Consider the following 17,764-nt stretch of genomic DNA (forward strand, 5'->3'; position numbering starts at 1 on the left):
AAATAGGCCATAGTGGTGAAATTATTACAGTATGGCAAACGAAACACTGGGGTGATAGATGTGCAGAAGATGAGTGTGAAAGTAGCGGGACTGGGGTGCAAAGGAGCAAAATAAATAACAATATGGTGATGAGGTAGTTGGAGGGGCTATATATACATTGATGCTGTTGACACGGATCACTGGTTGCTGCGGAAAAGGAGGAAGGTCAAAAGGGGGGTGAGTGTAACGGATGTGAAACGGCTAGCTTAGTCAGCGGTGCGCGCTAAATAGCATTTCAATCGGTGACGTCACTTGCTCTGAGACCTTGAAGTAGTGGTTCCCCTTGCTCTGCAAGGGCCGCGGCTTTTGTGGAGCGATGGGTAACGATGCTTTGTGGGTGACTGTTGTTGATGTGTGCAGAGGGTCCCTGGTTTGCGCCCGGGTATGGGCGAGGGGACGGTCTAAAGTTATACTGTTACACACAGGTTCAGTGATCTGTGAGCTGCTCTGACAGCTGGTGCTTAAAGCTAGTGAGTGAGATATGAGTCTCCAGCTTCAGTGATTTTTGCATTTCGTTCCAGTCATTGGCAGCAGAGAACTGGAAGGAGAGGCGGCCGAAGGAGGAATTGACTTTGGGGGTGACCAGTGAAATATACCTGCTGGAGTGCGTGCTACGGGTGGGTGCTGCTATGGTGACCAGTGAGCTGAGATAAGGCGGGGCTTTATCTAGCAACGACTTATAGATGACCTGGAGCCAGTGCGTTTGTTAGGGATGGAAATTTCAGGGTTTTTGGTCTTCCTAAGCCAGGATTCAGACACGGCTAGGACATCCGGGTTGGCAGGGTGTGCTTGGGCAGTGAAAAAAACAAACTTAGGGAGGAGGCTTCTAATGTTAACATGCATAAAACCAAGGCTTTTACGGTTACAGAAGTCAACCAATGAGAGCGCCTGGGAATGGGAGTGGAGCTAGCCACTGCAGGGCCTGGATTAACCTCCACATCACCAGAGGAACAGAGGAGGAGTAGGATAAGGGTATGGCTAAAGGCTAAAATAACTGGTCGTCGAGTACTTTCAGAGAAGAGAGTAAAAGGAGCAGATTTCTAGTCATGGTAGAATAGATTCAAGGCATAATGTACAGACAAGGGTATGGTAGGATGTGAATACAATGGGGGTAAACCTATGCATAGAGTCACGATGAAAGAGATATTGTCTCTAGAAATATCATTTAAACCAGGTGATGTCACCGCATGTGTGGTAGGTGGAACTATAGTGTTAACTAAGGCGTATTTAGCAGGGCTAGAGGCTCTACAGTGAAATAAGGCAATAATTACTAACCAAAACAGCAATGGACAAGGCATATTGACGTTAGGGAGAGGCATGCGTAGCCGAGTGATCATAGGAGTCCGGTGAGTGGCTTCAGGCAGCTAGCAGGCCGGGGCTAGCAAGCTAGCAGAAGGGCCTTTGAGGGACGTTGCGATGGAAGAAAGTCTGATGTGGCCCCCTCGTGCTGTTACGTCAGCAGACGGATCAGCAGAGCTCCGTGTGGTAACCAGGCCAATTGGCAAAATAGGTATAGTGGCCAAAGAATTTGTCCGATGGGCCTCTTAAACTAACAGTACGATGTGCTCTAGACAGCTAGCCGGCCGCGGCTAGCAGGCTAGCGGGTGGGCATTCAAGGGGACGTCGCGACAGAGGAGCCAGTTGAAAAAAAAAACCTTGGACGGAATTACGTCGGTAGTCCAGTTGTGATGGGTCGGCGGGAATCCAGGCCAATTGGCAAAATAGGTATTGTAGCCCAAGGAGTGGCTGATGGGCCTCTTCTGCTAACCAGGAGATGGGCCTTGCAGATGGGCCTAGCCATGGCTAACTGACTACTAGCTATTAGCTTTTGATGGGGGTTCTGGTTCTTAAGTATAAAAAATAGCAGCATGGCATAATGACATTTATATTAAACAGAATGACTGTACATAAAGACCTCTATGATTTTTTTATATCATTGAGGGTAGTGGAAGGAAAGCAGTCATAATTGGAGAGAAATCAACTATTACAATGACATGCAAGCCTTTGAGGCTGTTGTGGACAAGTGTGATTCCTCACAAAAAAATACAAACATGTTGGGGATTTTCACTTTCAAGAAATATAATGTATATAAGGGTCCTTTGGAGGAAGGATTGTTGACAGAGGGCAACCATTTTTTAAATAAATGTTCACATTCACTCTGTTGGTAATGCCTACACATTGGATCATAACTCTAAATGCAGCAGAGATCCCACTCTGGAACTTTGATATGCCGTAGACTATATTATGTTCAAAAATTTGCCAAATCTAAAATGGTATGTTTAGATTTTTAAGTATTCATAAATGAATGTAAGAAAATTGTTATTAAAATCAAAATACTACTCATATTACAGAGCAAACGGTAAAGCTTCATATGACAGCCATTTTTGCTTTGTAGCCCCTACAGATGAAACAATATGGAGTCTTAAAGGAGGCCTGGGTAAGGTCAAAATGTCACAAATATTTTAACTTCAATTAATTATCAATTAGGCTTTAAGATATAAATGTAAAATATATGTCAACAATCCTTCCTCCAAAGGATCCTTCTATGTATTACATTTTGTGAAAATCTATTTTCGTGAGGAGTCCTCGCAAAGTGGATGTGCAGTGCATGGGTTCGTTATGACTTTGGGTTTTCAAAGACAGCAAATTTTCCCCAAATTCTTCATTCCAAATAGGCCTATAACTTTTTTTATTTTTTTATTTTACTTAATGTAATATATGTTGTTCTTGTCTATAACTGTTCTGTAGTTTGTCATGTAGTTAGAATAGGGTCCAGTATGCAGCTCGAGGGTGTCTCCATTGGTCCTGGCAGTTCTGTGCAGACTCAGGACAACTGAGCTTTCGAGAAATACCCAGGTTCAAAGAGGAGTCTGTAATTTGCTTTCTAATGATCATGATCTATTCATTGAAGTTCATGAATTCATCACTGCTGAAGTGAAAGCCATCCTCTCTTGTTGAATGCTGCTTTTTAGTTAGCTTTAGCTGTTCTCCATTTGTGTTCTCTTCCTCCACCCAACTCTTTCAATCTCACACTTCATCCTCATCCTCCTCTCCACTCTAACACCCACTCTAGGGTCTGGCAGACCTCCAGGCAGTAAAAAGCTGAATTCTCTCATCTTCAAACATCTCATTGTTTCTCCTTTGGTCCCTCTCCAAAGCTGCAGTATTTATCATATATATCTCTTTGAGAGATTGTATTCATCCTGATTGAGGGATTAGCTGTTAACATTAGTGACATACAGATGTAGGATCTGGATGATTGTGTCATTGTTAAAGAATGATTTAGAGACTGTCCGTTTTTAGACAGCCTATTAGAAAGGCTTATGTTGTAAAAATAAAAAAAGAGATTCAGATTGTCTCACAGAGCGTGAGAAAGAGAGACAGTGTGTGTGTGTGTGTGTGTGTGTGTGTGTACAGTGCCTTCATAGTACTTACACCCCTCAAATTTTTCCAGATTTTGTTGTGTTAAGCCTGAATTTCAAATGGATTCAATTTAGATTGTTTTGTCACTTGCCCATACACAATACCCCATAACGTCAAAGTTTTCATTTGTATTTTTATTAGAATTTATTTTCAATTTTGTGATATCCAATTGGCCCTGTCCCATCGCTGCAACTCCTGTACAGACTTTGGAGAGGCAAAGGTAGAGAGCCATGCATACTCCGAAACACAACCCTGCCAAGACTCACTGCCTCTTGTCACACTGCTCGCTTAACCCAAAAGCCAGCCGCACCAATGTGTCGGTGGAACTGGCGACCGTGTCAGTGTGCATGCGCACACTAAGCTCAGGAGTAAAAATGTGCTCACTCTATGTGCAACAAAAGTGTTTAACATGATTTTTGAATGGCTACCTCATCTCTGTGCCACACACATACACTTATCTGTAAGGTCCCTTAGACGAGCAATGGATTTCAAACACAGATTCAGGCAGGTTTTCCAATGCCTCGCAAAGAAGGGCATCTATTGGTAGATGGGTAAAAAAAATAAAAAGCAGACACTGAATATCCCTTGGAGCATGGTGAAGTTATTAACTACACTTTGGATGGTATATCAATACACCTAGTCACTACAAAGATACATGTGTCCTTATTAACTCAGTTGCCGGAGAGGAAGGAAACCGCTCAGGGATTTCACCATGAGGCCAATTGTGACTTTAAAACAGTTCAAGTTTAATGGAGTGATAGGAGAAAACTGAGGATGGATAAACACGATTGTAGTTACTCCACAATACTAGAGGGGAAAAAAAGATTTAATCCATTTTGAATTCAGGCTGTAAAAAAACAAAATCTTGATTTTGTGTGTGTGTGTGTGTGTGCGTGTGTCTGTGTGTGTGTGTGTGTGTGTGTGTGTGTGTGTGTGTGTGTGTGTGTGTGTGCTATCTGTAATCAGTTTTTGTGTGCAAAATTAGATGATATGGACAGAACTCACATTCAGATCAATAAATTGAATGAGAATGGAGAGTGGATGCAATATGCAAATTAATCAGACTAAAATGTTACTGCAATGTAAACAAACATCGATATGATACCAGACATATTTTGGGATGTGTTTTGGCAAATGTGGATTGTTTATTAATTAGTTCAGAATTCTGCTAGTTTTGTTTTAAATCTAATAATGGTTTGGATCCAGATAGGTGAGAGAGCTATAAACCATGTTGAAAGCTGAACTATAAGAGCCACCTATGGAGCCTCTTTACACTACATTCACAGACACAAACTTGGTCTAGGAGACATTCTTGTGTAGTGTAAAGAGACGGAGCAAGATTCAAATTTCTCTTTGAGATGTCTCCCACTCTACTTCCGGAGATAGTGTTGGAGACATCTACACCACATACCCCCTCTCTGAGTGGATACAGTGTAAAGACAAAGGCTCTCCCACAACACTTATCCCTGCAAGAATTACCTTAATTATCTTAATTCCAGTAGACATTTTTGCTCTGTTAGAATTTTTTTAATTTAAAGGCTTTTGAAATATCCACACATTTGTGAATCATTGTATTAATCAAGTACGCAACACTATGTACAATATTGTTTAGATGAGATGCTCCTACATAGTTTGAATTGATATCCTTATTTTGTTTGTCTATATATTATAGTATTTACAGTATGCTAATAGCTGCACTCACACATGAAGCAGGAATATGGTTTTGGCCACACCACATTCAAGGCTATTGTAAGCAGAAAGTTACAAATCGGATGTTGAAGTTTGAGCTCTTACTAGACATATTTTACTAATGTAAGTCCACCCTATATTTGGCTGCTCATTTACAGATGCAGGATCTTCATTAGAGCCAGTTTGCTACAGCAGGAAAATAACCCTGCAGCAACAGGAAATGTGGATTATAATTAAGGACATTTTTTGTAAGTTGTTGATACATGTTTTGTACGGGAAAATCAAGTCTGAAATTTCAAAGTAGGGCCTATGGGTTGAGGGCAACCTGGGTGGGTGGTCACATAATAATGTCTCCTGGCCTAACAGAGACAGTTTAAGACCATGGTTGTTGTCGACTGTGCTTGGGTGAACACTGATGTCAGAGTTCAATCATCTTGCTGAAATGTTTTGGTTCTGTGTGGCTATGGGTAACCAACAAAACATAGTGGATATCTGGTGCAAAGGCTCTTAGACTCATTTTCATACATGGGAACTGCTCGAGGTGTCACCAAGAGCCAAGGTCGGTCAGAAAGGTTCATGTGCATTCATTATCATCATGCTTTGATACTTAAAACACTGTACCTTAGTGAAACCCTACTGTACACCCTAAACCCGTGGACATCAAGCCAGACAGTGAGGTAGTTCACCAAGGTGGGCTATACAGTATACCAACAACAAGATATGGGGTTTCTCTGCATACCTGACACTAAAATAGTATCAGTCTCTTAAAGTTAGAAGTAATTTCCAAAGGTCTAGTTCCGGTACAATAAAAAAAGGAATTCTCATCCTCATGTTCTGTTTTATGGGGGTCCATTATCCTTAGGATCTCCTCTTGTGAGTGTTTACTCTGTTACTCTTTGAATGAAATGCTCTTCCATGGTGACGCTCATGACCAGACAGAGAAGAAATATCTCATCATTCCTGCTGTCCTGCCTGGGCTGCATCACATATCTGAATTCAGTGTTTGCTCAGTATCTCTAATGTGTGTATCTGTGTATTTCCACATTTATGTTGTCTCGCGCATGTGTGTGTGTTTGTATCTTTATGTGTGTATACTATGCATGTCTCTGTGTCTTTACGTATGGGTGTAATGGGTTGAAATTGAGGTTCTTTGATCTGAGAGAATGAATGACACAGATTAAGCTGTCAAACCAGCCGGTGATAGAGGCCAGATGAGGATGGATGACAAACCAGGGCCCCTGTGGAACGCTTGGGCACATGCCAAAGTAATAATGCACTCTGTGTGTGCGTGTGTGTGTGTCTGCACATGCTACCAGGGAATCTATGTTCGTAAACACTTGCATTTGTTGAGACTTCAGATGCCTTTAATTTGATCCTTTATTAATTCTTAGCAAGAAAGAATGACTGGCAATTTTAAGAAGCGAGGATTTGATTGAAGAGTTTATTGGTTTATTGGCAGTGACTTATTTTACTAATACAGCTGAAGCACTGCTGATCTTCCCACCCACGTTAACAAACATACATGCCTACGACACAGACACATTGACTCTCACACACATAACCATGCTTGCACACGCATTATATTCTGAGCATTGTTTCTTGTTTTTATTATCCTGCCCACACATGCTAACAGACACATATGCCTGCAGTGCACAAACTGACTCATGCATACATTTGTACACACACATATGTCATATATTTAGATCCACTCTTTCTTATCCTGCCCTTTCAGAGAAACGTATTTCCCCATGAAGAAGTCCTGGTTTACATGAGGTTTTGTTCCAATAACTCTACAGGATACCCAGGATATGAATGATTGTGCACAGTATGGTCCATTAATAATTATGTCATATAAAGGGTAGTGGACAACAGTGGAACAAGGTCTCCCAGCATCATGAGTACTGGTTTAGAGGTAAGGGAGGACTGAGAAACTGAAATGGCAATAAATATAGCAGGCCTTTCTGTAATGTCCACAGTCAAGACACACACACACACACACACACACACACACACACACACACACACACACACACACACACACACACACACACACACACACACACACACACACACACACACACACACACTGCTCTCAGTCACTTTGGATTAGTGAGGGCTTTCCCCTCTGCTGAATGCTTTTACGACCATTGGTTTTAGATTTTTGAGCTTTAATGTGACTTTGGTTGCTGGGGAACTGTTCCCCCCCTAAAAGTCACAGTGAGAAATGGGGCAAATGCAGATGCAGCTGTTTTGGGTCTAGGAGGTACAGGGTTTGAGTGATTCTGTCTCTCACTCTGTTACACCACGTCCTTGCCTTAAGCCCCCCCACACATTAAATGTTCTCATTACGAGCATGCCAAGCGTCCACCTGTGACTTGCCCTAATCCAAAGCGGCCACTTCAATGCCCCCAGGAGGCACTGAGGTCAAAGTTACCACGCCCCTAACCAACCTGCCAGTCTTCAGTACCAACATCCCACAGGAACAGCCCCTCCACTCATAAAACCCACAGCCACAAAACACTGCAGTGTTAATGAGACATGTGCTGCCCTAACGCTGTATCTATTTCATCCATTAAATAGCACATATGACATTCATGTAGTGCATTGTTGTTGTCGTTGTGAGTGCCCACCTTATAAAGAGGAGAAATACTTAGAAAATGATGTGTCGCAATCAGGGCTGGAGTCAAATTGAGGGTAGTACAATCAGGAAGTGATTTTAATAAAAACATGTTAAACTTTGGAAATAAATAGCTTCTGCTCTTCAGTTTATTGAGAAGTCATTTAAAAAACATTTTTTTCAAACATTGAATTGTTATTTAAGTTTACTTCCTGAATTGACTGCCTTCAATTCGAATTGACCCCAGCCCTGGTTGCAATAGTTAGTTTACTCGGTACCGGTACTCCTTGTATGTAGCCTGTATATAGCCTCGTTATTGTATTGTGTTACTATTTTATTTGTATCAATTTGTAAAGATTTTAACTGCATTGTTGCGAAAGGGCTTGTAAGTAAGCATTTCACGCTAAAGTCTACACTCGTATTCGACACGTGACAAATAACATTTTATTTCATTTGATTTAATTGGTCACCTAATCCCCTCAGTCCCTTCCAATCTCTATGATTAGTAGTAAAGCACACCTCAGCTTCAGTCTGTACGTGTGGAAGGGTTTCATGTGCAAATGATGCATAGAAACTATCCACAATGTTCCCTTGATTGGAAATACAAACAGCATGGATTGTTTGTCTGAATTTAAAACAACATCATGTTATGTTATAAGATTACAAGAGGAACACATGCCCACTGGCGTAACACACATCCCCACAGCCCCTGCAAGGTGGGATTTGGGGGCCCCAACTATTTTTTTAAAAGTATGGGTGGGGTCCCCCGGGGGTCTGGCCCCCCATATAGCATATGAACACGTCATAAGCCATGCTAAAAGAAATGGAATTACAGGAAATGAGCTTACATTATTTTTGTTTTGAGTCTCAGCCTCATAATAATAATAATAAAAATTCAGCTTCTATAGCACTTCTCATTACAGAAAGAACCAACCCCCCTGAAATATATTGAGTGATTGTGTCTGCCCCTGATGCGTTGGGCTGACCGCACCACCCCCTGGAGTGCCTTGGTGGTTGTGGACGATGCAATTGCCATACCAGGCGGTGACACAGCCCAACAGGATGCTCTCAATGGTGCATCTGTAGAGGTTTGTGAGGGTCTTAGCTGTTGCGCCTTCTTCACCACACTATCTGTGTGAAGGGACCATTTCAAGTTGTTAGTGATATGCACTGGAACTTGAAGCTTTGAACCTCTCCACTGTGACCCGATCAATGTTAATGCTGTCTCCTGTAGTCCACGGTCAGCTCCTTCATTTTGTTGAGATGTTATTTTCCTTGCACCACTCAACCAGGAGACTCACCTCCACCCTGTAGGCTGTTTCATCACTGTTGGTAATCAAGCCTGCCACAGTTGTGTCGTTAGCAAACTTGATGATTGAGTTGGAGACGTGCATGGCCATGCAGTCATGGGTGAACAGGGAGTACAGGAGGGGGCTGAGTATGCACCCTGTGGGGCCCCCGTATTGAGGATCAGAATGGCAGAGGTGTTGTTGCTTACCTTTACCACTTGGGGTCAGCCCGTCAGAAAGTCCTGGTCGAGTTGCACTGGGAGGAGTTCAGACACAGGGCCCCAAGCTTAGTAATGAGCTTGTAGGGCACTATGGTGTTGAAGGTTGAGCTGTAGTCGATGAACAGCATTCTTACTTGAGTATTTCTCTTGTCCAGGTGGGATGGGGCAGTGTGCAGTTCAATGGCGATTGCATCGTCCGTGGATCTGTTGGGGTGATATGCGGATTGTAGTGGGTCTAGGGTGTCTGGTAAGGTGGAGGTGATATGATATAGCCTCTCAAAGCACTTCATGATGACAGACGTGAGTGCTACGGGGCGATAGTCATTTAGTTCAGTTGCCTTTGCTTTCTTGTGTACAGAAACAATGGTGGACATCTTGAAGCAAGTGGGGACAACAGACTGGGATATGGAGAGATTTAATATGTCCGTAAACACTCCAGCCAGCTGGTATGCACATGCTCTGAAGACGCGGTTTGGGATGCCTTCTGGTCTGGCAGCCTTGCGAGGGTTAACACGCTCACGTTGGCCACAGAGTTCGAGAGCACACAGTCCTCATGAGCGTCGTGGAGCCGCAATGGCGACTCAATGTTGTTTTCCTCTAAGTGGGAAAAGAAAGTGTTTAGCTCGTCCGGGAACGAGACGTCGGTGTCCCCAACGTGGCTGTCTTTCCCTTAATAATCTGTGAATGTCTGGAGTCCCTGACCCATATGTCGCTTGTCTGAACCATTGAGTTGCGACTCCACTTTTTAAATCAAATCAAATTTTATTTGTCACATACACATGGTTAGCAGATGTTAATGCGAGTGTAGCGAAATGCTTGTGCTTCTAGTTCCGACAATGCAGTAATAACCAACAAGTAATCTAACTAACAATTCCAAAACTACTGTCTTATACACAGTGTAAGGGGATAAAGAATATGTACATAAGGATATATGAATGAGTGATGGTACAGAGCAGCATAGGCAAGACACAGTAGCTGATATCGAGTACAGTATATACATATGAGATGAGTATGTAAACAAAGTGGCATAGTTAAAGTGGCTAGTGATACATGTATTACATAAGGATGCAGTCGATGATATTGAGTACAGTATATACGTATGCATATGAGATTAATAATGTAGGGTAAGTAACATTATATAAGGTAGCATTGTTTAAAGTGGCTAGTGATATATTTACATCATTTCCCATCAATTCCCATTATTAAAGTGGCTGGAGTTGAGTCAGTGTCAGTGTCAGTGTGTTGGCAGCAGCCACTCAATGTTAGTGGTGGCTGTTTAACAGTCTGATGGCCTTGAGATAGAAGCTGTTTTTCAGTCTCTCGGTCCCAGCTTTGATGCACCTGTACTGACCTCGCCTTCTGGATGATAGCGGGGTGAACAGGCAGTGGCTCGGGTGGTTGATGTCCTTGATGATCTTTATGGCCTTCCTGTAACATCGGGTGGTGTAGGTGTCCTGGAGGGCAGGTAGTTTGCCCCCGGTGATGCGTTGTGCAGACCTCACTACCCTCTGGAGAGCCTTACGGTTGAGGGCGGAGCAGTTCCCGTACCAGGCGTATACAGCCCGCCAGGATGCTCTCGATTGTGCATCTGTAGAAGTTTGTGAGTGCTTTTGGTGACAAGCCGAATTTCTTCAGCCTCCTGAGGTTGAAGAGGCGCTGCTGCGCCTTCTTCACGATGCTGTCTGTGTGAGTGGACCAATTCAGTTTGTCTGTGATGTGTATGCCGAGGAACTTAAAACTTGCTACCCTCTCCACTACTGTTCCATCGATGTGGATAGGGGGTGTTCCCTCTGCTGTTTCCTGAAGTCCACAATCATCTCCTTAGTTTTGTTGACGTTGAGTGTGAGGTTATTTTCCTGACACCACACTCCGAGGGCCCTCACCTCCTCCCTGTAGGCCGTCTCGTCGTTGTTGGTAATCAAGCCTACCACTGTTGTGTCGTCCGCAAACTTGATGATTGAGTTGGAGGCGTGCGTGGCCACGCAGTCGTGGGTGAACAGGGAGTACAGGAGAGGACTCAGAACGCACCCTTGTGGAGCCCCAGTGTTGAGGATCAGCGGGGAGGAGATGTTGTTGCCTACCCTCACCACCTGGGGGCGGCCCGTCAGGAAGTCCAGTACCCAGTTGCACAGTGCGGGGTCGAGACCCAGGGTCTCGAGCTTGATGACGAGCTTGGAGGGTACTATGGTGTTGAATGCCGAGCTGTAGTCGATGTACTGTCGTTTTGCCTCTTTGATTGCCTTTTTGATTGCCTTACGGAGGTCATAGCTGATCTATTTATACACGTCCATGTTCCCAGTCACCTTGCCATGGTTAAATGCGGTGGTCCATACCTTCAGTTTTGTGTGAATGTTGCCATCTATCCATGGTTTTTGGTTTGGATAAGTTCTAATCTTCACAGTGGGAACCATATCAACTCTGCACTTCCTGATGAACCCAGTCACCGAGTCAGTGTATACATCTATACGTCGGATCATTTCCCAGTCTGTGTGATCAAAGCAATCTTGGCTGATTGGTCAGACCAATGTTGAACAGTCTTTACCACAGGAGCTTCCTGTTTAAGTTCCTACTTATAGGTGGGAAGGAGCAGAAAGGATGCTGAATCTGATTTGTCGAAGGGAGGGCAGGGGAGGGCTTGTACTCGTCCCGGAAGGGAGAGTAGCAATGATCCAGGGTCCATTTTGCACATGTAGCAAAGGAGATGTGTTGATAGAATTTCATTAGCTTTTTCCTCAGATTTCCTTTAAATCCTCAGCTACAATAAATGCGGCCCCAGGATATGCGCTTACCAGTTTGCACATGTAGGTAATAATACAAGAAATGTTCTGAGCAACTAATGTAAGAAATTCCAACAACCAAAAATACGACAAAGTTGGCTAGGAGCTAGAAAAAGGGTGAACGTGTCTCATCTTGTTTTCTGATTCGCCATCAGATTCACGGGTAGGAAACAATCAATCAATCAATCAATCAAATGTATTTATAAAGGCCTTCTTACATCAGCTGATGTCACAAAGTGATGTAAAGAAACCCAGCCTAAAACCCCAAACAGCAAGCAATGCAGGTGTAGAAGCACGGTGGCTAGGAAAAACTCCCTAGAAAGGCCAGAACCTAAGAAGAAACCTAGAGAGTAACCAGGCTATGTGGGGTGGCCAGTCCTCTTCTGGCTGTGCCGGGTGGAGATTATAACAGAACATGGCCAAGATGTTCAAATGTTCATAGATGACCAGCAGGGTCAAATAAAAATAATCACAGTGGTTGTAGAGGGAGCAACAGGAGTAAATGTCAGTTGGCTTTTCATAGGTCAGCGTTCCATAGCCGCAGGCAGAACAGTTGAAACTGGAGCAGCAGCACGGTGGACTGGGGACAGCAAGGAGACATGGTCCTAGGGCTCAGGTCCTCTGAGAAAGAAAGAAAGAAAGAAAGAAAGAAAGAAAGAAAGAAAGAAAGAAAGAAAGAAAGAAAAAGAGAGAGAATTAGAGAGAGCATACTTAAATTCACACAGGACACCAGATAAGACAGGAGAAATACTCCAGATATAACAGACACAAACTAGCCCCCAACACAAACTATTGCAGCATAAATACTGGAGGCTGAGAAAGGAGAAGTCGGGAGACACTGTGGCCCCATCCGTCGATACCCCCGGACAGGACCAAACAGGCAGGACATAACCCCACCCACTTTGCCAAAGCACAGCCCCCACACCACTAGAGGGATATCTCCAACCACCAACTTACCATCCTGAGACAAGGCCGAGCATAGCCCACGAAGATCTCCTCCACGGCACAACCCAAGGGGGAGCGCCAACCCAAACAAATAGATGGAACCCAGACTAAGTCTATGCTCACTTAGCTATCCCCCCCCCAAAAAAAAACATTATAATAAAAATTAATATTTACGAAATGTACTGTACAGGAGTTCTCTGCCTAGGCGTCCTCATGTTGACATGGCAAAATGGTAAATAGTGTAGAATGAGATTAGCAATAAAACAACACATTTTTCATTTTTGGGGAGGTGGGTCTAAATCGGACCTTGCGGGGGGGGCCCGTGATACTGCGCTAAGCTATGCCTCAATTTGTTTAAATTCTGCTAACCACACATGCATGCTAGTATAATGTGCATCTATGCGCACAAGGGTGTGTCAATAGATTAGTTGGCATGTACAGTGGGGCAAAAAAGTATTTAGTCAGCCACCAATTGTGCAAGTTCTCCCACTTAAAAAGATGAGAGAGGCCTGTAATTTTCATCATAGTTACACTTAAACTATGACAGACAAAATGAGAAAAAAAATCCAGAAAATCACGTTGTAGGATTTTTTATGAATTTATTTGCAAATTATGGTGGAAAATAAGTATTTGGTCAATAACAAAAGTTTATCTCAATACTTTGCTATATACCATTTGTTGGCAATGACAGGGGTCAAATGTTTTCTGTAAGTCTTCACAAGGTTTTCACACACTGTTGTTCTTTGGATGCAACTCAGCATTCTTTGTCCTCTATGTGACATTCTCCCAATCTTCTTCTGGATCATCCAAATGCTCTCTAGCAAACTTCAGACGGGCCTGGACATGTACTGGCTTAAGCAGGGGGACACGTCTGGCACTGCAGGATTTGAGTCCCTGGCGGCGTAGTGTGTTACTGATTACCCCCCCGTGTGGTTCTGGAATTTTTGCTCACCGTTCTTGTGGTCATTTTGCACCCACGGGGTGAGATCTTACGTGGAGCCCCAGATCGAGGGAGATTATCAGTGGTCTTGTATGTCTTCCATTTCCTAATAATTGCTCCCACAGTTGATTTCTTCAAACCAAGCTGCTTACCTATTGCAGATTCAGTCTTCCCAGCCTGGTGCAGGTCTACAATTTTGTTTCTGGTGTCCTTTGGTCTTGGCCATAGTGGAGTTTGGAGTGTGACTGTTTGAGGTTGTGGACAGGTGTCTTTTATACTGATAACAAGTTCAAACAGGTGCCATTAATACAGGTAACGAGTGGAGGACAGAGGAGCCTCTTAAAGAAGAAGTTACAGGTCTGTGAGAGCCAGAAATCTTGCTTGTTTGTAGGTGACCAAATACTTATTTTCCACCATAATTTGCAAATAAATTCATTAAAAATCCTACGACGTGATTGTCTGGATTTTTTTCTCTCATTGTGTCTGTCATAGTTGAAGTGTACCTATGATGAAAATTACAGGTCTCTCTCATCTTTTTAAGTGGGAGAACTTGCACAATTGGTGGCTGACTAAATACTTTTTTTGCCCCACTGTAGGTTTTATAAGGAAATTAAGGTGTGTGTGTGTGTGACGGTGGCCACATAGTTCTTATGGTTCCCCCAACAATATGACACTTCTGAGGGGGGAGTCGGCAGTGTTTGATCATACCAGCCAACATCTGGTCTTAAGGAGGAGCTAAAGTTAGCAGCAGCACATGCTGCTCTCATTACTGTAAAATGGGAGTCACATTCATGCAGGCATGACCCCCACTACAGCCCAGTGCTGTAAAAGAAGGAGAGAGGGAGGAAAAGAGAGGGGGAATAAAGCAGGGTGGGTGGAAGCCAAGACGAGATCCTGGGTGAGAGGCAAGAGAAAGAGATGAGAGAAGTGGGTGGGCGTGTTGGGGCTAATGCTGTTGTTTCGTGGTTGATGGTATTCCAGCTGGTTAGTATGAGGATGGCTGCCGTAGTGCTGGACTGGAAGGAGAGAGGAGAGGGACTGGGAGAGGGGCTGCTGGGTAGATCAAAGCTATGACAAGCTTGTTTGATTTTAATCAGCTCTACACACCGAGTGCTGCTAACCACACCTCTCGGCCCAACAAAGTGCAGTACAGTGGTGGATTCTAGCTGCAGCTTTGACCACAGAGCCACCCACCATCCCTGGCAGGCAGACATGTTTGAGGACCACCACCCCATCAGAGACTGGGGCTAATATGGTTTTCTTTGGATTCCTCTGGGTAATTCTTCTCACTGATCTCCTCAACATGATCAGACATCAGCTAACGATTCATAAGCCAACCAGGCCAGGAAAGGTTGTCAGCATCAAACAGCTGAGGGCTCTGATAATGTCATCAGATGTATGCTATTCCCTCATTGAGATCATCAAAGGGACTGGGCTCCCCCAAAGGGTGAGGTCATCACTTGGAGATACAGACACGTTGTAGAAGGGTCTGTGCAGTCAAAGTTAAAGTATGGTGATCATCACTGTAACTGGGATGAATCCAGGGGATGTAGAGGGAAGAGAAAGAGAAGAACGATAGGAATAGGGTCCTTAAGTTCTATGAAAGTGATGATGTTTGAACCTAAGTTATGAGAAAATAAGGATAATATAACCAGCCCCATATGTTCCCTCCCTACACACAATTGTCTTTCTTGGGAAAAGGCTCCTAATCATCTCACTGCTCCCTGTCCTGTCCAGTTCATTAGAGGTGATGTGGATCCCCATGGTCACGGCAAGTCAGTGGCCCTCACTTTTTATACAGAACCCCACCCCTCTACCCCATCTCATCCTGACTGTCCTAGTCTACAGTGTTGTTTATAAGTGACATGTGAAATTTCAGACACATGGAACAAGTAATTTGTGCTCTTTTACACAATCCAAGGCTGCTGTGGTGGGTGTAGACCAAGGTGGGTGGTGTCTGTGATCTGCCATGAGAAACAGAGCAGGATATGGAGCGTTTGTGACGTGGTGGTGTGGGGATCGTACAGGTCAGAAGGGTTTCTACCCCACCAGACACATTCAGGGTGGGACAGGAAGGAATTTATTTATTCATTCATTTGACCTTTATTTAACTAGGCAAGTCAGTTAAGAACAAATTATTATTTTCAATGACGGCCTAGGAACAGTCAGCTGGGGGATTTGAACTTGCAACTTTTTGGTTACTAGTCCAACGGTCTAACCACTAGGCTACCCTGCTGCCCCAATTGCTCATTTGAGTACATGAACATGTCTATTCCAATGTTCTAGCTAATCATCATTATCATAATTTTCATTACTATCATTATCATTACCTTCATTATCAGCATCATCGATTTGAGCTTTTAGGAGTTAACACATTAAGAAGAGAGACCTACCTTCGAATTAAAAGTTTTAGTTGCCCAACACCCAGATTGGAACGTATTTTATTGCAGTTTGGGAAAAATGTATTCGATTTTGATATTGATTTGCTACAGAACAGATAACACTGCCCACCAAATATTATAATATAATGATAGTCGCTTAATTAGCCTTTTCCACTTCATTTGCTAAACTTTATATATACATATATTTATTAACCCTAAACAGCCAATGCTAACATAGTGTGGTCTGTCTAGACTCTAGAGCCCTGTAGTAGACCTACTAATTACTTTGTTACTTTTGGATTACTTTCCCTTTAAGAGACATTAGAAGAAGTCAAACGCCCGCTGTTTAATAGACCTCCCTGACAACCGTTGCCGCGTCCTCAACTAGGCGCGCTTGGAAACCGAGATTTCAGCACAGAGTGAAGGAAGTTGAAGGTGAATTTGAAGTTAACAAGTGGCAAGTTTTGTCTATTAAAACTCATAGCATCTCCGAGGGCTATTTAAGGTTTAATGTTCTTTAATATATACAGCCTGTTATAAAGTTTCTAACGATATTATTTACTCCATCATGTAGCCTACGTTCTGTGTTTTCTAACTAACGTTAGCTAGCTAGCCAGCCAGCAAGGTCATCAGCTAACGTCAATTTAAATGCTAGTCCATGAAATGCATTCATTTCAAGTGCTTTTGTCCTAAATTAGCATAATGTCTAAGTTCTCTAGCTAGTTATGTAATAGCAAATTAGGCATTTGTGATTGTCCAGGTCTGTCTCATGATAAAAGAATGAGTTGCGCATTGAAAATAATAAATACTGGTAGCTACAACGAAGCGCGTGCTGGAATGCTTACTAACGCTTATTTCTTGAGGCAGACATCTACAGATGTGTGTCTGAAGATGGAATCAAAGCAGGTGCCCCAAAACCATCCCCATGGGGTTGGTGTATTTGTGTCACACACCCCTAGCAAACCTGCAGAACAGAAGTTACCCCCACTGCAAAGTCAAAGGAGCAAACTTCCCCCTGTCAGAAAGTACCCTGTGATTGAGCAGAAAGGGTACTACTCCGAGCTCATCACTACAGCAGCAAAACCCCACCTACAGGTAATAATTAGCCTACACATTCAACTGTAGTCAGAGGGCAGCTAAAAACACTACCCTGTGATATGTTTGCTCTAAGAAATATTTTATGAAGTTATGAGCTTACACTAACTGCCTATTCATGTATCAGTCCTGTACAGATGGGCCAGAAACCCAACAGAGCTTACTGTGTCAAGCGGGCTATGAGTCCAATACTCCTAAAGGTGAAACTTTTACCCAGGGCCTGTTGGATGACACTAAAATACACTAATCACACTAAAATACATCAGCTACTTTACATTTGTGTATGTGTAAATATGTATTGGTATATTCTGTAAATAACAATTGATTTATTTGGGCCCATATGTATTC

At 43.3% G+C, this 17,764-nt stretch overlaps 1 protein-coding gene across 1 annotated transcript in view; it reads left to right on the plus strand.

Annotated features, from left to right (window-relative positions):
• The first annotated feature begins 17,192 nt into the window (after positions 1-17,192).
• The window catches only part of dnah1 (dynein, axonemal, heavy chain 1), a 64,117-nt gene continuing 63,545 nt past the window's right edge, over positions 17,193-17,764 (plus strand). The window contains exons 1-2 of the mRNA XM_042305073.1: positions 17,193-17,416; positions 17,544-17,616. Of these exons, the coding sequence (XP_042161007.1) occupies positions 17,213-17,416; positions 17,544-17,616 (277 nt within the window). The 5' untranslated portion in view covers positions 17,193-17,212. The remainder of the gene's footprint in view (positions 17,417-17,543; positions 17,617-17,764) is intronic.

This window comes from Oncorhynchus tshawytscha, linkage group LG02 (genome assembly GCF_018296145.1).
Source record: "Oncorhynchus tshawytscha isolate Ot180627B linkage group LG02, Otsh_v2.0, whole genome shotgun sequence".
Classification (NCBI taxonomy): Eukaryota; Metazoa; Chordata; class Actinopteri; order Salmoniformes; family Salmonidae; genus Oncorhynchus; species Oncorhynchus tshawytscha.